Below are 25746 nucleotides of genomic sequence, written 5' to 3'. Positions count from 1 at the left end.
ATGTATTATATACTAGATAATATTAATGTATCATTGTTAAACCTTCTGATTATGATAATTATATTGTGTATATACAAGAATGTTTTTGTTCTTAGGAGAGCTATGCTAAAGTGTTTATGGGTAGAGTGTCATGCTGTCTACAACTAACTTTCAAATGGCTCAACCAGAGAGAGATAGAAAGAAAGAAAGAGAGAAGAGTTATAGATATCAAGCAAATATGGCAAAATGTTAACAATTAGTTAATATTAATGAAGAATATATGCGTTCACTGTATTATTCTTGCAACTTTTCTGTAAGATTGAAAACTTTCCAAAACAAAAGTTGGTGGGGTAAAAATATTAAACTTCAGTAGGTTTGTTGATAGTAGTTTTGATGAAGTAATTGCAAACCATTCTGGATATGGTATAGGATTAAACAGATGAGTAAATATATTGACCAAAGTAGTCCTCTAGGCAGTTTATATCACAACATCCTGTTTTGTTTTCTTCATCACATTTATCATTATCTAAAACATTATTTTGTTTATACATTCATTTGTCTGTTTAATGTCTGTATTTCTCCCAGCTCCTACCCATAAATGCTATTTGAGTAGAGGTGGTGTCTGTCCTATTTCCTGGTGAATTCCCAGCATTCAAACTAAGGCCTAGCACATTGTAGATGTTCAATAATTACCTGTGGAATGAATGAATGAAAGAATCCCAAGAAATCTTGGGTAGAAACAATGGTCAGACAGCTGCAATTTTACTCCTAGGGTCATGTTAAGGCTCTGAAGCCCTGTTGGGAAAGGGCTTTTATTTTTTATTGCAGAGACCTGTGAAGCTGAGAAAGAAAAAGGATAGGGAAGTCAGCCTCATTCTGGCATATGAAGCGTGGCTAAAGGCAATAAGACCTATCAGAAATTGCCGTGACCCCAAAGATTACAGCTAGAGGATAGGGACTTAAAACTAAAAGGTAAATGATAACAAGGAGGTCCTGGAAATGCTTTAGTCTCCATACAAGTGACCTATATGACACCTGTCCTTGCAAGTCACTTGAATTGTGTAAAGACTCTTCCTTTAAATTCCCTCTTATCACAGAGCCAATGAATTGTAGATTTAGAGCTAAATCTCAGTAAAGGAGAAACAGGGGAAGAAAAAGGGCATATCTGAGAACACAGTATGTGCTTCTTTGGGGGAAAGGAAAGTTACCTTCCACCTCAACTCTTTTCATCATAGCGGTTCTCCCTGTCAACCTTTTTTTTTTTTTTTTTTTAAATTTCCTTTCCCTACCTGTTTCTCCCTCATGCATCATTTCCCTGCTCCCTACCCTACCTGGGGTTAGTGCCAGAAAGAAGTGTTTGTGGAGACTGGAGAAGTGGTAAAGTAATTTTGTGCGGGGACAATTCTTACTAAAATAATCATTTTGTGCTTCTGAAAAAGGACACACACACACACACACACACACACACATTTAAATATTGAGAATGAGTATTACAGTTGTCTCCTTGCTTCCATTATTGACATCACACCATGAGGGTGCTAAGACAGAAGTTTTTTCAGTCTTTCTAAACACCATCACCTCAGAAATCCTATCAGCTCTATATGCTCCCCTACCGCACCCTACCCTCTCCCACACACCTGTGTCCTGTCATACCATATTCTATCACTTCTTTCTCTGTGGCCTTATAGCAAACTGTTTTCTCTTATTAATCTAAGTTCAGTTTAGATCCTTGGCAGTTCAGAACTGGATGGCTGCTTCTCAAAAACTTTCCCACATATCTAAGCCATAGTAAATCAAAGATTCTGCAAAGATCCATTTTCTTATCCCCCTGACTAAATTGTCCTCGATCTCTTAATCTGCTTTCAGGTCTACAACCTGAACTTTCTCTCATCTCCTCCATTCCACTGTTCATTCAACATCAGTTAGAATTTCAAATTAGGAATTCCATTAACATGTTGAGTCCATGGAAGCCAAATGACCCATTATGGACTGAATCCAAATGTATAGGCAGGTGGTTAAGCAGGTTGGGCCAGCAGTCTTGGCAATGCAAATTCAAAACTAAAGGTTGCATCAAAAAATCAAGAAAGAATCATGATTTCACAAATGACCCTGGATTAGCTAGATACTAGCTCAAGGGAGACAATGTAGATTTGTAGATGATTCTAGAACCAAGTATACCATTTACCATTAAGGATAATTTTCTCACTGGTTGGATCTACTATGTTATCCCCATACTCAATCTTCATTGGTTCCCAATTACCATTAAAATCAAATCTTCAAATCCTTCAGTCTGGCATTCAAAGCCTTTTACATTTCCCCTTCTTCTTACCACTTACTCTGCTCTTACCTTACTTCTCATCAATCCTTGGTATGATCTGTTTACCTCAAACAGATCTGTTTACCTCAACCTGGCATATTCTCACTACTGTTTGCAATTCTTGCTCCTTTCCTTGCCTGTAACGTCTTTCACTTCCTCTTTGCAGATCCACATTAACTGCATTCTTTAAGACCCACTTCAAGATATACCCCCTTCTAAGAAACTTTCCCTGATTCTCTCACTGCGTCACTGATATTTTGTGCTAAAACAGACTTTAAAACTCACTGATCAAGTTCAACTTTACCCACCCCCCCCACATTTTTCAGATGAGAAAACTTAAGGCCCAAAAATATTAAGTGATTTGTATAAGGTCTTTGAGTTTAGTGGTAGCAACTTAATCTCAAACCAGATTTCCTGACTCTCTTTGCAATTTCCTTTCTACACTGTTACACTTTGTCCCCATAATCCCATCCCCCACACACAAGTTCAATGTGGTGTCATCATCATAAACTAACATCTGTGTTTGGATTGTTTTTCACCTCTATTTGGTTTATCTCAACCACCAAGTTCTAGTAATTCTTGAGGGAATATTTCTGCCCCCTCTTCTCCTTCCCCATGGCACCTAAAAAGGCTATATATACCTCAGAGGGGCAGGAAATACATCTTCACTGTGGAGTGCTTCCCTTCAAGAAAATATAAAAAACAAAACTAACAAAATGAGTACACCCAGGGTGGATTATCATATCACATACATATTCAAAAAGTTCCTTTAAACAGGGACCTCCTATAGTGAACTTGGTTACAGATCATTAACTACCATCCAGAGAGAGAGGGAGAATGAGAGCTGAGAAACCTCGAAGTAAAAATGTAAGAAATCACTGCTCCTCTTACAGGCTTGAGAAATAGAAGGGCGTTAAGGCAGACTTCCCACTTTGCAATAGAGAGGATTTACACAGCCCCTGTTTCGCAACCCGCAACTCAGCACTAGCTCTGGTCTCTCTCAGCTGGAAGTTGAGTGACACAAATTCTAAATGTCCGTTCCAACATTAATTATCTTAGTGACCTAAGACATATCACTTAATCTCACTGGACTTGTGTTTTCTCGTCTGTAAAAGGTTAGCGGGTGGGAGTGTGGGATGGAAGTTCAGACTTGCTTTGCCTCACACGTTTTTTGTGAGGCTGAAGTGAGATAATATATGTGAAAGTGCTTTAAAATTCAAAAGGCAGTATATGAATGCAAGGTATTAACTTTTTAACTCCCATTCCTGTATCAATTAAATCATAGGAGACTAGAGCAAGCAAAGGATAACAGGTTTGCATGCTAATCCCATCTAAATTAATTGTCACAATCCTCTGCCTTCTCTGTAAATGCTGTTCTTCATCCCGTCTCTATTTTATTTGGTAGAATATTATAAAGGTTGCTATTTTGGCTTCGCATATTGCCGAGGTGGCAGGAATGGGGGAGGTTGGCAGCTGCTGAGCCTCAAGAAAGGTACCTATTTCTTTCCCAAATTGCTCTAAAGGGGGAAGGGGAGGGAAATTGAAGCTGTTGGTCAAGGAAAAAAGAGCTTGCACTCTAGCTCTACAGGGTCACTCTCTTGTTCAATAATGAAAAGAAAAATGAAAAAAAAAAGGAGAAATAAAAGCTTTAATTTTGCCACATTTCTCAAGTTTTCTCTCCTTTACCTCTCCAGAATTCCTAGCATGCCTGAAATCAAAGGACCTATGTGCAGGCTTGGAAGAGCTTTATTTTGGGGGGTATCAGGATAAATGTGAGGCATGGAATGAAGTAGCACATTATGTGTTCAAAAATTTGAACCCATTCTTCTGGTCTATCCTTCCTCTAGCCCAATTAGGTAACTTATATAATATGCCTTAAAGTCCCACGTTAGGGACCATGTCTGCCCTGGGACATCCAGAACCAACTCCATTCAAACCTCTATGGAAATGGTCATCGTTCTTATTCTTATGCAGCTCTTGGCCTTTATATCAGTATTGTTCAATTAGAAAAGAGCCTCTTAAGAGATCATCAATCATTCGAAATATCAAATACTGCTAAAAAGCAATGCAGGGGAAAAAAGGACACCCTAACTGGTAACCTGCAATGAATCATCCACTTAACAGACATCTTCTGAATCCCTACTATAATTCCAGCCCAGATTATGTTTTGAGAAAAACACACAAGCATCTCAGTAAAGCTTTCTCTGTTAAGAGACTAGTAGACTATGGGGACAGGAAGGTATAGATAAGATATAGCAACGGTGTCTCCCTACGATAGGCACCAATGAATTCTAACCTCACCCCCCCCACACACACACCCACGGTGGTCCCATGTAAAGAATTGTATTCAATGTCAGGCTGAAGAGAGACTAAAAGGCAAAGCTAAACCTTACTATAACATAAAGCAATAAGGCAGCTTGTGATGTACTGAGAAATGCCTTAAAAATTAAATTAATCATAATTAAATCCAGGCAGTATATAACCCACCCTAATGGAGCAAAAATCATGCGCAAACAACTATTTTAGCATTCACCCTCAAACTGACCTTGCAGCAAGAGTTTACATCATTAATTTTGGACTCCTTGTGATTAAGTATAGTATTATAGACAAGAGTATCAATGAACATACATGATGCAATAGCTCCAACTTGTCCCCTGGTGGTGTCCTGCTTGATGACACCCGATCTATGCCAAACCCCACCCTATTGCTCTCTAACCCAAGAGGCCGTCCTGAGCAGTAACTCCTCCACCTTGAACCCTTCTAATTATATGCCAGGGTTTGGTGAAAATAAGATTTAAATGTAAGATATTAGCCCCTGCTAAGGACAGAGATTTCACCAAAGTCTGAAAGCCTGAGAAGTGAGCTCCAAGTATAAGCATACTGGCTAGTCAGATCTGACATCTGCATGTTTCAGTCCTGAACAAAGGGTAAAAAGCAGCTTGGCTGCTTACATGTGGGATGTAAAAGAGGAGAAAAAGACCAAGGAGGGTAAAAAAGATGAACTCTTTGTGTGGATTTACTGGAAAGCAGCCTGCCATCAATGAGAGACTTGATAGACAGGGCTCACCTCCCCTGGGTTTTCCTAGCCCCGGACATTAAAAATGGTCCTGACGCTAGCTTAGTAACTGCCAAAGAGTGTAGCCCTTCTCCAGAAGGGTGGGCTTAGGCTGTGATGCAGCAATGAGGATCTGGGAAATGCAGATCTCATCAAAGATTCTGGTCTTTGGAGGTGGGGGGCTAGGTGAGACTGTCTTCTGCTGTATTATTTACTGCTGGGACATGGTGTAGGGAACACAAAAATGCGGCAGGTTTTAGAAAATTCTGGGTAGGTCAGTGTCATTTGTCAAAAGAAGAGGCACTAGTGGAGGAGAGGGGGAGAGGAGGGGCTGCAGAAGGAGGGCTGCCATCCACAACTGCAGTATTATGTGTATCAGAGATAAATTCACTTGTCATATTTCAAATTAGGTTTATAGGTACTACCCCCATCCCCCACACAGCAGTGGCTTAACGGGTGGTCTTCTCAATTTTTAATTGCAATTTTGCAGTATATGGGTGTCTGAAGTCTAGGTCTGACTGAGATGATGGTCTGTATGTATGTGTAGGTGACTAACAGTCGAGAGATTTAAAGTCTCTCAATGAGGTGGGAAGGGTGCTGCGGCAGGGACCGGCTGTACTCCTCTCAAGAGAATCTTCCATCCCTAACGTCAGAGTGCTATTGAGCTATCAGGAGGTGAAAAAGGTGTGGGTGGTGCAGTGAATTTTCCCCAACACAAGGTACATACACACACACACACACACACACACACACACACACACACACACATTAACAAGTTCTGTAAAAAGTCCTGCTGATGCCTGGGAAGTCCAGCTAAAAGCAGTAGGCAATCTCCCATGGCCAGAGCGAGCGAGGCCGACTCCCGAATCCTCACCGAGACCAGGGCAGCGGTCTCTCCGGAGCGCGCAGCCTAGCCGCGGCTTCCCGGAGAACTCTTGCCTTGTTCTAGGGGCTACATCTGCAGGCTGCGGAAAGCCAGGGCTCCAGCCCTTTCTCATTACACACCTTTCCCGAAGCATCCCAAGCCCTGTATCCAACGGCAAACCCCTCAGATCTGGCGAAGCTAAAAATGCAAAAACTGAGGCTGGGGGCAAATTGTACTTCAATCTTAAGGACTCAACACACGCGCGCGCGGGCGTGGGCGCGCGCGAACCGCATATACTCCAACCCCGTACCGCTTAATTTCTTTCCCCCGGTTAGAAAAGAGGATTACTTGCCCACAGAGGCTTGGAGATGGGGGCAGGAGGTTCGTCCGAGGCTAGGCTCACCTGCTGCTGAGGTGAGAGAGCAGACACTGGATGCAAGCTGTTAGGAGCCGCGGCTCACAGCTGAGTGGTTGGGGGGTTGCAAAGACCCTCAAGTGCTCCTCTGGTTTTTTTGTGTGTGGTTTTTTTTTTTTTTTTTTTTAATTTTTTGCATTCACGTCACCAAAGGGTTAAACGGCTGGGCTCCAACAGGCATTCCCCCCCCCCCCCGCCGTTCCACTCCCCCCTCCCCTTTTTTGTCTCCCCCCCCCCTTCCTCCCGCACGTCGCTAGGAGGTCATCAAGCCCTCTGTCCAGTCCGCGTTCGCAAGCCCCTCTGCTTCCCGCCCATCGAGCCCGTGGCTGCTTACGAAGAGGTGTGCGCTCACCGAGGGGCGTGTTCCAGCACTGGGAGACGCCGAGCGCCCCTGGGTTAGACCTCAGAGCGGAGCCAGCCATGGAGCGGGGCGGGGGAAAGTTTGGCACCCTGCAAGGGGGAGTCGAACAGGAGTGGGCGGGGCGCCCGAGGGTACTTTAGCCCTCCAAGCTCAGGGGCGCAAGCTGCCCAGACCTGAGGCGGTGTGCGGCCATGGACCGCGGAGCTGCCGCGGCCCAGGGCACTGCCCCGCCTCAGGATGGAGAGCAGCCCGCGGAGTCTCCAGAGCCACCGCCGCCGTGGCCGCCACCGCGGCCGCCGCCGTCACCGCCGCGGGCTCCTGCGCTGCTCCATGCGCCTTCGCCAGAACCGGCACCACAGCTCGGTCCAGAGCCTGCTCCAGAACCCTGTCCGAAGGCGACCCGAGAACCAGCCACAGAATTCGACACAGAAACGGTCTCAGAACCCAATACAGAACCGGCCCCAGGGCTGGCTCCAGAACCAGCCACAGAACTCGACAAAGAACCGACCTCAGAACCAGCCAGGGAGCCTGCCCCCGAACCGGCTTCGGAACCAGCCACAGAACCAGCCACAGAACCGGCCTCTGAGCCGACCCCAGTGCCAGCCGCAGAACCGGCCCCCAAGCCGGTCCTAGAACCAGCCCCAGAACCAGCCATAGAGTCCTGCCCTGAGCCGGCTCCAAAGTCCCGTACGGAGCCGAGCCCAGCACCACGTCTATTGCAGTGTCCGGTGGTCGCTCCAGAGAGGGGTCTAAAGACCTCATCATCGCCCCGAACACCAGTGCTGTTCTCCAGTATAAAGGTAGGAAAAAGACCCCCTGGGGCGTGCGGGATGAAAGAAGCAAAACGAGGACGGATGGCTATTGAGCTCCTGGGACTCTGGGTACCCAGAGCATCCCATTTGGCTGCCACTGACTAGCAAAGATGCGCGGAGAGATGCAGGGATGGAGAAGCCCGGGGGAGTGGGAAATGGTTGGGAGGCGGGAAGCAACATGTGGAAGCGCGAGTGGGCTGTTGGGGCTAGAAACAGGGTGACTGCACGCGATGGGAGTCGGAGCAGTTTCCCCCATGGAGAGAAGTGGCAGTGCAGTGAGCGCCTATGTCTTGAAAAAGAGGAGGAAGACGTCCCTGGGGAGCGCAGGAGACCTAGAGAAGTATTTGGGGCTGGCCCTGGGTACACGGGGATGGTACTTAGTGGTGGGGTTGGGGGCGTGGGACACACCTCTTAGCCACGGTCTCTGCCGCAGAGGCCCAAGCTGCGGAGCCGCAGCGGTCAGCTTAGCCCCCTCCCTGACACTGGGGAGGGGGTCACTAGCGCGGACGCAACTGGCGGCGCTCCGAGGAGGTTCCTGGCGCCTCTGTCTGCTGATCTGCTGCTGGGAGCGGGTACTCCGGGTGGGGATGAGGGGATGGGCGGCGCCCACGCGCACTGCAGGGGAAGGGCAGGGTTCGTTGGGGGAGGAGGGGGAGAGCATGCGTGTGTCGAAGCCACCATTCCATCTGTCTGCAGGATTTCCCGGCAGGTAGGTGCAAACACTGTGATATGATGATGGACCGCGTTAAGAGCGGGAGACTGGCATCCCGCACCGGGACCAGTCGGAATGGTACAGGGGTCCCGGTTTAGAGACACCAAAATAGGAGTTGGTATTTGAGAGCGTGAGAATGGAAATCCTCATCTCTTCCAGTCTTCAGAGGTGCCTTCCTAAACGTTGCGGTTTGCCTGGAGAAGACAAGTGGAGGATCCTCGAGCACCCGCCCGGGGGCGGGGGGGGGGGTGGGAGGAAAGAGGAAGGAAGTTTTCTGTATTTGCCTTGGACCCCCTGAAACCCCGTTGGCTCTTCAGCAGGAGTCTGTTTGCCCTTCTTGCTTTCTCTGTACTCCCCCTACTCTTCCTTTCCCCTATAAACTTCGTTCCATGTGACTGTGAATACAGTGATAATGCATAGATACACCTTGATTTAGCTTCCCCCGCAGGGAAAAAAAAAAAAAAAACGAAACAAAACACAGAAACAAACAAACAGCACACCACACCAATACCTGTCCATCCTGCTGCCTAGCGGGACAAGGGACAGGGCTCTGGAATCCTTCTGCTGCGTACTGCACACCTGTAGAATGTAGGGGAAGGGGAGAGAACTTGGCATCGCGAAATGGAAATGGAAGCGCTGGTTGCTTCCTGAGATATGAGTAGGGAGGCTTGAATTTGCAAAATAACTGCAATGATAAATGACTGAACAAAAGGAAGCCTAACGCGAAAAGTTTCACAGGGGAAAAAAAGTGTAGAGGTTTAAAAAATAAATAAAATAGGACCGTAGGAGACTAAGACAGGTTGTGGTGGCTGTTTTCAATCCAACAACTGAGTTCTCACCAGGGGTTGGATCTCCCCCTTCCTGCAGCAGCCTTTCCCTGCAATGATCTCAGGAAAGGAAAGGACCCTGCAGCTAGACACTGGAGATCACCCTAACCTGGGATGTGCTCTGGTCTTTTTGGAAGAGTTTGCAAAGAAGCAGGTGGGAGGGAGACCAGCAGGGACTACCTGAGCTATGGCCTTCTTAAGTGAGATTTTGGGAACATGGCTCAGAAACTGACACCTGAGGACCTAATTACCAGGATATCCAGCAAATATATGGACTCTTTGACCCCTGGAAGACTGACTAGAGGCCAGGAACTCCAGGGATGAACCCTGTGACAGTGGGAAAGCATGTCCCACAAGCTTGACAGGAAAATGCCTGTTGCCAGACAGCTAAGGAAGATCAAAGTAAGGGGAATCAGGTTAGTTTCCTCTACAGAGTGCCCTCTCAGACAGGCTGATCAGCTGGGCATTTGTCAGCCTTGGCAGGGGACCAGGACCCCCCAAGGTTTGACTTTGCCCTTGGTAGAGTTAGTCATTTGTTCAGCCATTTGTCTTCTAAAATGGAGTTAAGAACACTGACCATCCACTAAAAGGGCCAAGAAAATGAACCCATCAGTGGCCCTAGATGATTTCAAAGGATGCAAAGGATCTGGGTAAATGCTCAGATTGCTAGGTGCCAAACCTGTCTTCAACACCCTAGGTGTTGCTATGCAGTTGCTCTGTGGTGCCCATGGGAACATCTGATCTTCAGTGATAGGACCGTTCTCTGCCGCATCCCCCTCAGGCAAGCAGCACGCACAGCCAGCTGACTTGCATCTTAACATTCAAGGCAAATAGGTTGCCATCTTAGCAGGAAAAGCCTTGTTCTCAGACACTGCCTCCTTGAGGCAAGCCTGGGGAAACACACACACACACACACACACACACACTCACAGTCTCAGGGATTGTAACAAAATACAGCTTTCATCATACAATGAAATCCTACATGGCAAGGCACAGTCAGTTCCAGTAGCATGAAACTAGACTGAAACTACTCATTTCATCAAAGGATAAAATGAATAAAACGAAGTGTTTGAATGTGACTGCAGGTTTCTCCCAGATAATTTTTGCTGATTGGTATTGTGGTTAAAAAAAAAAAAAAATTCAACATCTTCCAATATGTAGTCTGCGCTCTATTCAGGTTTCAGAAACTGTTGGTTGCAAATCGATGCCAGTCATGAAGATGGAGACTGAGAAAAGGGGGCTCGTATTGTCTTTCCAAATAGATACCAGGATAACCAAACCTGTCTATTCCCTTCCTTTCTAAAATGTTTTGATTTCCAGGAAATGAGCCATAGTCTCCCACCTGGTCGCAGCAAGTGTAAGTGAGGATGTGTGAATTGGTTCTTTAACTATGCTATGACTTGCTTGGGGGGTGTGGGGCTTACATGAAGTATACTGTATTTGTTTACCTTGCCTCACCTATAGTTGAAGAAAGATAGTTCATGTTTTTATCAGTTGGGTCTGACTAGCTACGAAATTATGATCACACTATACAGGTGATTGATGAAAAATCTGAAAAGAAATACACGATTGTGGCCTTTATTTCTGGGATGGGGGTGTGTGTGATAAGAGATTCACTGCCATTTACTATTACATCCCAAACCATAACAAAGCAATTTTCTGGTATTTTTTGCACTTTTTACACACTTTCTTGCAAGGTAGCAAGCATTTGTTTATATGTTATCTGGTAATTCTTGCCTGAATACTTTATCGTTTTACTTATTTCTGAGCTTCTCAAAGGTAGATACTGTCTCTCTCTTTCAGTGTCCAATACAATTCAGCCCTCCCTGTTTTTGCTCAGTAAACATTTGCTGAAGCTTTAAACCTAGCAATTCCATTTCCAGCAATGACAAGGACAAGAGACTGCTACTGTGAATGAATAAAAATGCATTCTCAATGATTTCAGAGTGAGAAGTAAATGCTTACTTAAATAGCCTGAAATATATAGTCTTTAAGGAAATGCAGTCAATCTTTCCCTTTTCAAAATGGGTGTTAGAACCATAATTAAGAAGCAAATTACCAACAATTAAAAAAATGGTTTGGAAAGTATCCTTATCCCCTGCAGTCCCCAGCAGCAGTAGACTAATGATGATGTTGTTGGTTTCAGGGGTAATATATTTTTTTCCTAAGTGAACGAAATATCTGCAGTGACTATAAACAACTTTGGGATTGTGGAATTGAATGTTTAACCTGTTGAAGGTCAGGATGAAATTAATTTCTTTCCTCTTAGGTTCTCTCCCCCACTCTCTGCCAGGTTTTGATGAAACCATCTGACTTGTTTGGTATATATTGAGAGCTCCTGAACATTTGCGGCAGTGTGTTCTAGAAAAGATAATGAGATATTTGGTCAATTGTCTTTCTTTTCTGAGAATATAATTCTTAGGTGTTTATTAAAAATCTCTGACTGGGGCTTCTGCACAACCACATCCCAAAACCATTGTCCAAAGTGCTTCCAAGGAAAGGGGGAAAATCCATAGAGACCAGGAAACCATTCAGGGATATTATAATAAGGATTATATAATCCTTTCTGCTAGTATGAGGCTCTACAGTTTGCAGAATGCTTTCCTCTGCATTATTAACTCTTATTCCCCTGACAAAGGCAGCAGGGTAGGATAAGTCAAAACTAAAACTTGATGCCTAATAGGATATAACTATTAATTTATCTAGTGTGGATTTAAAAAATACATCCAACATAGGGCTTTCTGTGATACACAGGATCCTCATTTGTCTAAGCACAATCTTTTTAAATTAACATATAATGTGTTATTAGCTTCAAGGGTACTGGTCTGTGAATCATCAGTCTTACAATTTCACAGCACTCACCATAGCACATATCCTCCTCAATGTCCCTAACCCAGCCACTCTATCCCTCCCTTCCCCACCCCCCAGCAACCTTCAGTTTGTTTTGTGAGATTGAGTCTTCTAAGAACAATCTTTAAGCTGACATTCCCTCGCCTGGATTTTTTTTAAAGCAGCCATTGCTGTTCCCAGTCTGATGCTCCTGCTTGGGGGCCATCCTAGAACTGGAGTCTGAGAAGGAAGGATAAGAGGCAGAGGCACAAGACCCTGAAACCTATTACTCCCAAAGAAGACATTTTTTTGGGAAAGAAAATAAATAGAAATTCTGCCTGGATAGGATGCCCAACCTTTCCAAAGACTGCTGACTGTAATTCCCTCAGTGGAAAAAAAAATAATTTTAAGGGTTAAAAAAGAAATCATCCATTCCTAAAGGGAGATGCTCCACCCTCACCAAAGCAAATAAACCTTATTCTCAAAATAGAAAAACAAATTTACAAGTTTAAAAAAAAAGAGAGAAGAAAGGAACAGTGACCCCGGATAATGAAACTTATCCCTCCCCTTAAAATTATTTTAAGAAAAAAAGAAATTCTAAAGGGAGATGTTCTTCACCCTTATCAAAACCCATAAAACTTATGTCCCCAAGAGAAAAATTAAAGAGGAAAAGAGAAAAGTCACCTCAAGGTAAACAGTATTTCTAATCATAAAAAATTCACAAAATTTATAAACTTTATTTGCACCCACTGCTCATGCCCAATCTCTTACAAAAAATATGGTGGTAAAAAGAAATCTCCCAAAGGGGAATCTCACCAAATCTCCCTAAGGTTATTTCTTCTAATTACATGAAATGTCCAAAATAGGCAAATCCTTAGAGACTGAAAGTAGATTAGTGGTACCCTGGGGCTTGGGGGAAATGAAAAGGGGAAGTGTGGGTGATGGCTAAAGGGTACATTGTTGCTTTGGAAGATAACAAAAATGTTCTGAAATTAGTGGTGATGGTTGCACAACCCTGTGAATATGCTAAAAACACTGAATTTGTACACTTGAAAACACTGACTTTTGTGATACGTAAATTATATCCAAATTTTTAAAAAATAAGTAAAAGAAAGAGATCACTCCTCTAACTGCAAGATAATGAACCCACTGTTTTCCCTCAAATAAACAAAGGAAGAAATGAATACATAAGGAAAAAATAAATTCTTAAAAAAGAACCAAAAGACAGAGAGATCCTCTTAAGGGCACGGCCATCAACCTCACCAAGGAAAATAACCTTTATTCACACACACACACCCAGTTTTTTCTCTTTGGGAAAAACAAAGAAAAAGACATCTTTGCATGGGCAGATACTTTCAAAATCATCAAAGCCCATGAAACTTACTAATCCTTCCACCCCAGAAAAACACAAATGATTTTACCAAAAAGAAAGAAATATTAAAAGGACAGCATCCCTGATCTTACCAAACATCCTGAATTTTAATTCCCAGAAAAGGAGAAAAAGACAAACAAAAGAAATAAATCCCTCCACTGCCAAGGGGAGATGCCCCATCCTTACCAAAGAACATGAACCTTATTTTCAAAATGCATTTTTTTAAGATTTAAAAGAAAATCAATAATGGGAAGGCATGTATACTGGTGGAGGAGATAATATCAATGAAATGAAAACAAAATCCTCTTACAGAAAAGAGCTCCAGCCTCACAGACACATGAAATTTTCTGTCAAGATACAGCAAAACCAAATGCAGATTCTGTAAAGGAGAAAAAATAAAAGGAAATCCTTCTAGTGGGAGATGATCTGAATTTATTCAAACTCCAAAGCTTGATTCCTAATATAGGAAATTTAAAAATTGGAAGCTTAAATAGAAAAAGAGAGAAACAGAAACAAAACCAAGATGTCCCCAGCCTCAACAGAGTTCCGTTTTACTCAAAACAAGAATATACATTTAAGATTAGGGAGAAAGAAGGGGAAAAAATGAAAAAAAAATTTCCAAAGAGAAACCTCCTTTTTAGGGAATGAAGATGCCCCAGTCTCACCAAAGTCCCTGAATGTTTTTTCACCAAACAACAAAAAGGAAGGGAGAGAGCAAAGAGGTGAGGGAAAGGAGTTGGGAGGGGAGGGAGAGGGGGTGAGGAAATGAAGAGGGTAGAGAGGAAGGGAAGGAAGGAAGGAGAGGCAGAAGAAAATAAATTAAGGGGCAATTTTTAAAAGAAAGACATTCTTCTCAGGGAAGGTATCCCAATACTTTATTGATGATAATGCATATTATTCCTGATGATCAAGCCACTCTACCTCCCACAAAAAGGGGGAAAAAATCTCCCACAAAATCTCTTCCTGGGCACCTGGGTGGCTCAGTGGGTTAAAGCCTCTGCCTTCGGCTCAGGTCATGATCCCAGGGTCCTGGGATGGAGCCCCACATCGGGCTCTCTGCTCAGCAGGGAGCCTGCTTCCTCCTCTCTCTGCCTACTTGTGATCTCTCTCTGTCAAATAAACAAATAAAATCTTTTTAAAAAAAATCTCTTCCTAAAACTTCTTTAAGGGGAGATGCCCCCAATCTCATCCAAACACAGGGGCCTTATTTATCCTCCAGCCTTCAAGTACTTTTTTAATGAAATAAAGGAAAAAGAAATTCTTTTACAGAAAGACGCTCTCAATCTTATTACTTCCAAGTTAATTATTTATTTTAAAAAACATGAAAGAAAAGAAATCCCCCCACCCCACCAGGAGGGCCCCCAACCTCACTAAAACCTGTGGCCCTTATAGTTTTGCCATACAAAACCTAATCTTTTTCTGAATGGAAATCCTCCAAACTTAAGGAGTTATGCTCCCACAACCCCACCAAAAGCAAAGGATATTTTTCCCCATTTTTTTTTTTTAAAGAAAAGTCCTTCCGTTATAAGAGATGCCTTCAATTTCACGGAAATCAGTCTACCTTATTCCTCTTTACATCCTCAGGAAAACAAAGCCAGAAAAGAATGGCAAAAGGAAAAGAAATTCTCCTAACCTAAAGCAAGTTGGCCACAATCTCACCAACATCTTTAAACTTTATTCCCCTAATGATTTAAGAAAAAAAAAAAAAAAAAGAGGGGAGAGAAAAGCCTGTCTTTTAAGAAAAAGTGCTCTCTACACCTACCCCATACTAAAGACTTCCTAGGAAGTGTAATACGAAGAAAAGGCAATATCTTTCTAGAACTGTGCCAATGAACTTTAAATTCAGAACCTGAGGCTGAAGGGTAGTAAATGTTTAATCCCAGGCTGATTTCCCTCTGCTCCAACTCCGGCCCACTTCTGGTTACCTTCGCCATCAGTCAGTCAGGCTGTGCACTCCGGTAAGGCAAACCTTGCCCATGGAAAACAAAATTAAGAAAACAAACCTTCTGGGAAAAAATGATATATTGCATTTCCAAACCAAACAGAAATGATTTGGGGGATTAGCTGCCTCATTGTTCCCCTCTAGGACTATAGAAACTCAAGAGTTGATGATAAACTCTAAAGCAATGACGCTCTATTAACTTCCAAATTAGACACACACCTACTTAGCAGAGAAGGACCCTTAGCCAATTCAGTAATGGGTTTCTCAAGGTGGTTGTCTAATCATGTGCTCACTTAAATGTCTGTTCTCTAGAGTTATAAAGGGTTTGATTTTCACAAATACATAAAATTTGCAAGTCAGATTTATAAGCAGAGACTAAGACTCAATTAATGTTTTCCAAAGTTTTTAATTCATTTACTTATTTAAAAATTAAGTTGAGTACCTGTTTATATCCTCTGTGCTTAGCACTAAAGATTCCATGGTGGGCAAAATCACAGAGATGAGACTTTCTTTAAACAAACTGGCAAATGAGACACCCAATTACCAAAACAGATATACAGGGGGCAAGGATTTGTTTTACTAGATGTTTTGCTGATGCATTCATTTAAATAATTCTCTCAGCATACCTCCTCTTAAATAAAAATTTAATGTAATAAAATAAAGGATATGTATCTTAATTTCAGCGAAAGTAGGAAATCAAAACTGCTTCCAAAAAGTAAATAAAAATTATGTAGCACCCCCCACTCAAGATTGAGTATCAAGAGATAATGAATATTTTGTTGCTTTTTCCATTTATTTTCTCAGAAAAGATGCTTATATACACTTATAATGTACAGTTAAGGCTTTAAAGGAATGTACAATTGTGTCTCGGACTCCTCTTACCCGTTACCTCCCCCACTTAATTATTAAATCATGTGTGTTGTTCTACATTGTATTTAGGAAACAATTGTTAATTTTAGATTAAAGTCTATCTAATCAAATGTCTGCCTGTGTGATCTGGTGGATGAACATATGCTGGAAACCTAACAGTTCAGAGATGTATTTGAAATGTAAAGCAATGAGAATATAGATTGTCACAAATACAGTTGGCAGTTTGTTCTCACATTTACTATGTGCACTTTCTTAGACATCCACATTTCATTTGTTCAACTAAATTTCTCGCAATTTGGACTTGAAGCAGGATACCTGAGTAAAATCTACCCTTTTCCCACTGTTGAATTCCCAAAAGGAAAATCTACATTTAAATTTCTAAGACTCTGTTGGGTCACTTTTAACCATATGCAAAAATGTACTAATGGTTTTGTCTCTTTAACACAGTTACCAACCGTGCTCATTCGGGTTCCTCCTTCCCAGAAGAGAAATACTTTTGTTTGAGGACATTATCAGCAGTTATAAGGAGATAGAATATTCATTCACTTTTCATTAACCAAATGTGGTAGAAAATTGAGAGAGTTAATAAACTGTATACAATCCAACTGAGGTTGAAGTAGCAATTTAAAAGGCAAGTGTAGTGTGGTATTGAGAAGATCAGAGTCTCCGTCCTCCTCTGTAGCACTTGGAGATTTTCCTCTTCCAAAACATCACAGGCATTTGCTGTTTAAAGGCTGTTTAAGCCTTCTCTTTAAAGAGACTGTAAAAGAGATTTCAGACCCTAAGGACGGCCATTCCCACCCCCTTGTTTTCCTCCTAGCACAGGGCAAGGCACATGATACTGGGAGATTCTTAGAGATCAGTGTGATGCTCCAACCCAGAGCTTTGCAGAAATCTTCTAAAACCGGGGGCAGTGGGTTTGGGGAATGAGCTCGCCTCTGCCTTCAGGAGTGGGAGGGGGATAGAAACGCTGCTTACAAGGGCTCAACTCAGAATTTCCAGAATCCGGGATGTTCCTTCATTTGCCTTCTCTTGCAGCTAATGTCTCTACCTGTTCTCTTCTGGGATTTTGCAGTTTGAGGCAGGAAATGAAAGGTACCTGCTGAGCAAAACCGATATTGTTAATCTTCTTGGCTCTAAGTGGAGACACTCGAAACCAGGCAAGTTTTTGATTGACCTGGGCTCTGTCAACTGAGTCCCCCACTCTCACTTCACTCTTCACTCCGTGAAGCTTGCTCCAACATTACAGCAGGATCCTCTGAACCCCACCTCTAACAGTAGTCCCTGCTTACCTTGATTGTTAATGTTCCCTCAATAAGTGCATTTATTCTGTTCCTTGAACATACTGTTTCATAGTTTATTCACATCACCACGCATGTCCCTTGCAATATAAATGATAAAGGTGATGTAGCGTTACTAAAACAGCTATGCATAAACAGCAAAGAGGAAAGTAAATGAGGCTACAGAACAAGATTATTGATTTCAGAAAATTAACAAGTTTGTGCCCTTCTCACTAACCTCAATTAATGCTTACGATGACAGTTTCCCTCCTGCCAGGCTTGAGTAGAACATAACTCTTCTCTTATTCAGAATTTGGATATTGCTGTCCCTTTCTCACACCCTCACCTTACTCTGCTTGACTGTTAAGACTAACAAAATTAAAATGATAATTTTGGCATTGTCCTGGTCTCTTTTTCTTTAATTTATTCAACTTGGTGACTAGATCTCCAGGGCTTGCCTTTTTTTTTTTTTTTTTTTTTTTTTCATGTGAAATCAAAGCACCCATTTGTGGCTCACTTCCTGGCTTTCTTAGTATATTGCTTTGCCCTAGTGAGTTGTCTTTCTAGAAATGCCTGGAAAAACCTTAATTTGCCTTTTCATCATCCCTCATCGCACTAAATTTTTTTTTTAATTTTTTATTTTTTATGAACATATATTTTTATCCCCAGGGGTACAGGTGTGTGAATCGCCAGGTTTACACACTTCACAGCACTCACCAAAGCGCACTAAATTTTTTAAGAGTTCCCCCATTTCGTCTTCTAATGGTGGAGAAACAAATAGTCCCAGGCAGCTTGAAAGCCTACTTTCTTTGTTTGTTTGTTGAGTTTTCTATTTGTTTGTTTGTTTGTTTTGCATACAGTATAGTAAGGCATCATTGTGAATGACACATAAGCATATCTGTTAATTAGCTCATAAAGTGTTCAATAATTATGTGATTGTATATAAAATGCTTTACAATATGATACATATTTGGAGGATTGCTACCTGGGTATTTTAGAGTATTTTACTGATATTTGAGGAAATTAGTTGGGGTTTTTAAGATGAAATGGGAATGCATTATTACTTTTCCGATGTAAAATTATGGAAAAAATTTTCTCACTATCCAACAAATGTTTAGAGGTGGATTAGATTCAGATATGAAGGACTGCCTAATAGCAAATGCACTTTGATATAAGAAATTTAGGGGGGAAATATAAAGTTGTTTGAAGTAAGTGGGATATATTATCCCTGAATTGGGCAGGTGAGGCCAAGGCCTACAGACAGAAGAGTGAGGTCTTTGTATAGTATATGGAGTTAGAAAAAAAAAATGGCCACTCCAATAGAGTGATAGAATAGAGATTGAAATAATGTGGAAAATTAAGTGAACGGGCAAAGTCCTATTAAAACTTTGAAGGCAACCAACAAAATTGTATATATCAACCAACTGATGACATACAACCATTGGAGGGCTGTTGACTAGTAAAATAACATGGCTAAAGCAGAGGATTGGTTGATGGAGTATATAATTAAAAACTTTCAAATTCTTTGTATGTCAAATTCCAAATTAAACTACTAAAGCTAAAAGTGGAAGAAAAGAGTTATATTATCTAGTGTCCTTTTTCTATTGCTTTGGTCTTCTTTTCTCTTTTGTAAGTGTTGTCTGCTTTCTCTATATTTTTTTTCTATTTCATATCACAGACTTTTTCTATAGCAAAAGTAAGAAGTTTATGGGAATCCAGTGAAACCTTTTGTCCTCAGTGTTGTACACCCATGAAATGTCCTGAAAAGGGCCTTTGGGGATCAGCTAACCTAATATATTTAAAACCTTTTTTTAAAGATTTTTATTTATTCATTTGACAAACAGAGATCACAAGTAGGCAGAGAGGCAGGCAGAGAGAGAGGAAGGAAAGCAGGCTCCCTGCTGAGCAGAGAGCCTAATGTGGGCTCCATCCCAGGACCCTGGGATCCTGACCTGAGCCGAAGGCAGAGGCTTTAACCCACTGAGCCACCCAAGCGCCCCTAAAACTTTTTTAACAGTAGAAACTTTTTAATATTTTCTCAATAAAATCTTAAATGAGAGCCTAATATTTAATATAAATACAAGAAATATTTCATTAGGTCTTTTCTTTACTAAAATGGGTTTATAACAGATGTACATTTCTAATTGTTTATTTGAATCTAAGAGGAAAGCAAGTTTACACTCCCTGTTTATTACTGGCTGCTTAGCAAGGGTACTGGTCATGTAGGAACACATTGAATAGGAAAAAGAAGCAAATCAGAGTTTAAAATTTGGCCTAAAATATTCCAAAAATCCATAATAGTCTCCTGGAAACATAGCCATTCTGGAGATTTCCTCCCCCACCACACCCCAGGAATGTGTTACAACAGTCCTCATAAAATGGATTGTCATAATGTGCATTGCCTTTGCTCATAGGAATATATATATTATGGGGGATTGTGTTCTTGACCAAGGACACTATACCAAGTAAATGGTAGGTATAACTAAAAACATGTAGTGAAAGCTAATGTATAACTGTAAGCTTCTGTGATAATGTAAACCAGCAAAATTGTTCCAAGTTCTATAAAATGGGCATAAGTGTACCATACACATTGATTTTGTAAGGGGTCCTATTGTACTACAAAATGTATATGCAGCACATTAAAGAGCCAATTCTACATAAATTTAATCTATTGTTATTATTCATTTAAAATTTGTGCTCTGCGTGCATCCAGGAAGGATATGAAGTATCCTATAAAATTAAACACATATAGAACAGGACAATTAAGCTCAAATAAAAACAAGACAATACCAGCTCAATGCAGTGGTGAATGAGACTTTAAACTAATACATTTTAGTTATAATAAACCCCAATTACACATTTAACTAGCAGTACTTTTGTTTGCTGCCTTTGGTGCTTGAAGGACTTTGGGGAATGATCTGAATGACTCAGGCCTCACAAAGTTGGTATCCAAGGAAGTTGAGCTGATGCCTCATTTTTATGCGATACATCTTCCTGTAGCAAGCTGCAGCAACCACAAAATGACAAACTAAAGGTTGCCAGGATTGTGGTATAGGTGTTAATTAACTGTCCTAGAAGGCTGAGGCTTCAGTTATTTTGGTGTGCCTGCATTATTCTAATATCACAATGCATGTGTCTGAGAGGCACATAAGTATGGGATTTCTCAAATAAAATAGTATTTCCAATAAAATTTCTCAAAAAAATCCAAACAGTAACTGGTTCAATAGTTTGGACTCTTTCTCAGATTGGGAATTGCTTCACGTTGGTTCTAGTCATAATTCCACTCTACATAGTTGTACAATATGGGATAAATTGCTTAATCTTTCCATGGTTTAGCTTTTGTGTCTCTTAAGTGAAGCCAATAATGTGCTGTTGACTCAGCGCAGCTTAGCAGTCTCCTCCAGCAAGTCTTCACTGCTATCACATCCCAGCTAGGCACCCTTCCTGTAGACTTCCATTGCATCCTACACAAACTTCTGCTTCTCAGTTGCCAAATATACTGAGATTATCAGCTTCTGTATCCCATTAGGGCTGTAAGGATAAGGTCCTTAGGACCTAACATGCTGTCCACCTTTCAATAAATTGTGGCTAAACTACTTTATAAAATTTTGACATTCCCAATCAGAGAAAGACAACTATCATATAATCTCCCTGATATGAAAAAGTGGAGATGCAACATGGGGGGGTTACAGGGGTAGGAGAAGAATAAATGAAACAAGATGAGATTGGAGGGAGATAAACCATAAGTGACTCTTAATCTCACAAAACAAACTGAGGGTTGCTGGGGGGAGGGGGGTTGGGAGAAGGGGGTGGGGTTATGGACATTGGGGAGGGTAGTGCTATGGTGAGTACTGTGAAGTGTGTAAACCTGGCGATTCACAGACCTGTACCCCTGGGGATAAAAATATATTATATGTTTATTAAAAAATAAATTAAAATTTTTTTAAAAATTAAAGTTTTGACATTTCAAATTTTATCCAAAATAGATTTTTATTAATTACAGGAAAAGCTTTAACTTGTTTTGCCAATGCCTCTGATCAGATTAGCACACTGATCTTGAAAATGGTTTGATCAAGAAAGAGAGTATGGAGTCTCTACTTAGACACAGGAAACTCTTAAAAGCCGCCTTGTTTCCAATTAAAAGGAGCAACTTCTCCCTAAAATAAGATAAACAACTTCTGTCTTTTCAGCTGGGAAAGAGCACCACATAAAGTTTTATAGTTTGTATACTATATAAGCCCGCCATGTCTAAGGGGACACTTTTCATAAAGTAAGCCTATATATATATTTTATATATATATATATATATATATATATATATATATATATTTTTTTTTTTAAATATATATATATATTTTTTTTCTTCCACCAATTTTCCTGCAGATGGCAGTCAAGTGCCTTGTGCTAACAAAATTGGTATATTATGACAATTTTCTGACAAATGGAAGGAAAATACCTTTAGCAAATGGTGCCTTTTCCTGATGTTCCCAGTGGTGTGTTGTGGGCTGATCCAGCTACTAATTCTTTGCATTTAAATACAATGTCCCCCTTAGCAACTCTCTCAAAGCTTATAAACCATATGCTTAGAACCAATTTCCAAAAGTATCTATTTTATTCCATAACACAATTAACCTGAGCATCATTTTAAAACAGAAACCTACAACTGCTTGTAAAAGGAATTTTCCGGGACACAGACATAGTCAGGCATACATCCACAGATGCATACTGGTACATTTACTCCAGGAACTAAGTATATATACTTCAATAGCTGAACAGCCTGGTAAGTAGATATACACACATACAGCTTAGCTGGATATTAAAGCATATAAAGGAGGAGGTTCTGGTTGCTTGCTTTGGTACTAACCTCTTGCTCAGTTTTCCTATTTAATATATTTTCATTATGTCTCACTCCTACAGTCCATGAGTTCCCCAAAATTTGCATGCTCTTTTGTGAGTTCAATTCAACATACCTTTCTAAGGGCTTACTAGTGTCAAAGAACTGTGCTAAGTAGATAAAGGAACCCATTTCATCTTGGAAGATTGTTTGAAGGTGGTTAGATCTGAACTGTGTCTGAAAATTAAGTAGGACTTTGATAGGCAAACATGAAAAAGGAGAGAAAAGACAGAGGGAGTATCCTAAGCATAAACATGGAAGAGGTGGAAAGGACAATGCTCTCTGATAATCCCACAAAGACTAGATATGGTAGGAAGTTTTAGTGTATCAGGAGGAAAGGCTGGAGAAGCCAGGTGGGAGCTAAAATGCAGAGGACCTTGAATACCAGGTGAAGGAATATGTGATCGATTCCTTAAACAGTGGAGAATTGTGAAAAGTTTTTGATTGAGAGTAACATGACTACGTTTGGATTTAAGAAAACTATCAATATATAGGATGGGCTAGATAGGACGACTCTAAGGGATGGGACATCAGTCTAGGCAAGAGATGTTGAGGACCTAAGGCAATCAGGATGGGAAGAAATGGAAGAGATGCTAACAGGATTTTGTTTGTAACTGATTGGGTGTGGACAATGGGCAAGATGAGCAGAAGACAACTTTGAACTTATGAGTCTGGCATTGTTAGAATTATAGAGATCAGGACAAGAGTAGACTTAGGTAGTAGCTAGAGGAAGATTATGAGTTCAGTTTTGGAAAATTTGAATTTGAGGTGCTGGTGAGGCCTGTGCTCAAGACAGTGATTATAGAAAGGCAAGAACTGAAGGGTTAGAGGACTGGAGGACTGTTTGAAAACAATGCCCCTGGATTGAAAACAATGAAGTGAAATTAATAGAATCAGATAATGGAAGAGAAACAATAAGAACAAATTCTTTTTGAGAAAATACACAGAGGAGAAAATACTGATGTAGAAATTGAAGTTTTGGAAGAGAAGGGAGAGATAAGAGAAAAGAGAATGTGTACTTTTTAAAAAGGAACATTTTCTTTTAAAGTGTTGATTCTGAATAATTTTTTAAACAACTTCTCTATCCTCTCCTTTGGCTATTCTGTTGATGAAAACCCTCTGAATGGTATTGAAAGGACAGAAAATATTGTTAATGTGTTGTTTTCAGACTGAATGCAAGTAGTTCTTCTCCCATTACCCAAGTCTTTATTTGTAAGCCTCAGAATATAGTGTGTTTGGGGAAACCATTAAGAAAGGTTAATAGTTACCTAATTATTAAGGGGAAATCAAGAGAACATTTTTCTTATGTTAACATAATAAGAAGAAAATATTGTCCTCTACATCAAAGATTCTATTTTAAAGCTCTTTGCACATAGTACGCACTTAATAACTTGAAATAACAAGAACCACAAAGCAGTCTTATATGTATAATGATACTAAAAGATCTCCAAAGACAGTAAACTAAGACATCTTAAGGTATTATAAGATTTTCTCTGAATATGTTGAGAGGAGATAGGGACTTTCTTAAAGAGAACTATTCTTACCAGGTGACCTTTGTCTTTTGGCAGCGAGGTAAATAATAAGCCACTTAAAATCACTCCAGACAGTGGAGGAAACACATGGAATTCCAGACAGAATAATCAGAGAAGAAACTGATAAATGTTTGAAAGTGTGAGCTGAAGTCTTAGTAGGTTCCTAGCTCTTTGCCAGTTGGTGTGGGGAAAAAAGGTAGATAGGAAGTCTGCGATTTTATTTGGGAAACAAAACATGTATACTGGAGACAGGTACATAACAATACAAGGAAATATATTATTATATTTCAGCATGTGTAGCACAGAAAATAATGCTATAGAAATATAAAAGAGGAGCAATAAAGGATGAATTAGTTTGGGAAGGCTTCCTGATGGAGGTGAGATCAATTGAGTTTAGATCTGGGAGCAACATACAGAGATTTGGAAGCAGCCAGGACTCTATTCAACTGATATCAAAGAGCTTTTAGAGAAAATCAGAGGGATTTGGACTCCATTCTGTATAGCAGGACATTAAGGTTCTTGAATAGGAGAGTAACATAATTAAAGAAAATTTTCTAAGATATATATTATGACAATAAGAAGGATAGATTGGAAGAGATAGGAGGCAGGGAGATTAGGCTGTTATAAAAATCCAGGTGAGAGATGAGGGTGGCCTGATTATTGCAAGTGGTGATGATCACTCATTCATCTAAAATCATTTATTGAATACGTATTCTGTGTCAGACACTGTGCTGATAACTGTAATTTACCTGAAGGAAATTATAGCCAAGCAAAGGAAATAAGGCCAAGTATACAAATAACTACAATCACAAGGAGAAAAATGATACTCATTTTAATACAAAAGAAACTCTGAGTTCAAAGGAGATAAGAAGTGATTGGACCCTGGTAGAATGGGGTAGACTTGGGTTCAGAGATTAATTAAAGTATATTTCAGAGTTTTTCTTACTTGGGGGGAAGTACCAGAAGGAGTGATAAGAAGGGCAAACGAAAGAGTGTGAGCAAAGGTACTAAGGTGAGAAAACACCGTGTTTTGGAAGCCAGAGGATGTAGATCTTCAGGGATACAGATAGAAATGTAGAACTGGGAGAAAATGGGGATAGAACAACTGATTTGGGGGGTGGTGAGTAAGGAGGAAAGGAAATCATTAAGTGAGAAGCATGAGAGATTAATAATTTCTAATTTTCTTTCCACTTTGCAACTCACCTTTTTCTCAAACTCTGTCTGGATTCTTTCTTGGTGACATCCAGGGTCCAAGATGCTTTTGTTTCATTTCTGGACTACCCACTTCTACATACTATCTTTCTCTCACATGAGAGTATAGGCTCCTGCTTGATGTTCAGAGATACCCTAATCTGAGAAAAGAAATGATTCACCTATGGATTTCATACAGGGTCTGTTTCTATAGTAAGCAATATCTACATACAATCTTTGGTATTTAAGAGCATCTTCTAGTCTCAGTTTTGCTACTGTATATTCATGTTTGGTGTGCCTTTAGAAGGTATTGTTGTGCATGTGAGGAACACTATTCCTAATCAACTTTCTCTGCTTGCTTATAATACTAAAATTTCAGATTGAGCTTTCAGAGACCTTGCCCAATCACTCATGTTATAGCCCTAAAAAGCAGTGGTATTTCTAGACTACCTCTTGATTTTTGTATTATACTCCACAATTTTCTAAAATACTT

At 40.7% G+C, this 25746-nt stretch overlaps 1 protein-coding gene across 1 annotated transcript in view; it reads left to right on the top strand.

Annotated features, from left to right (window-relative positions):
• The first annotated feature begins 7183 nt into the window (after window positions 1-7183).
• Window positions 7184-25746, top strand: part of DGKK (diacylglycerol kinase kappa) — a 163971-nt gene continuing 145408 nt past the window's right edge. The window contains exon 1 of the mRNA XM_059157839.1: window positions 7184-7792. Coding sequence (XP_059013822.1) covers window positions 7184-7792 — 609 coding nt within the window. The remainder of the gene's footprint in view (window positions 7793-25746) is intronic.

This window comes from Mustela lutreola, chromosome X (assembly GCF_030435805.1).
Source record: "Mustela lutreola isolate mMusLut2 chromosome X, mMusLut2.pri, whole genome shotgun sequence".
Classification (NCBI taxonomy): Eukaryota; Metazoa; Chordata; class Mammalia; order Carnivora; family Mustelidae; genus Mustela; species Mustela lutreola.
Note: the sequence above shows the minus strand (reverse complement) of the source record. Positions and strands in the feature narration are given on the sequence as shown.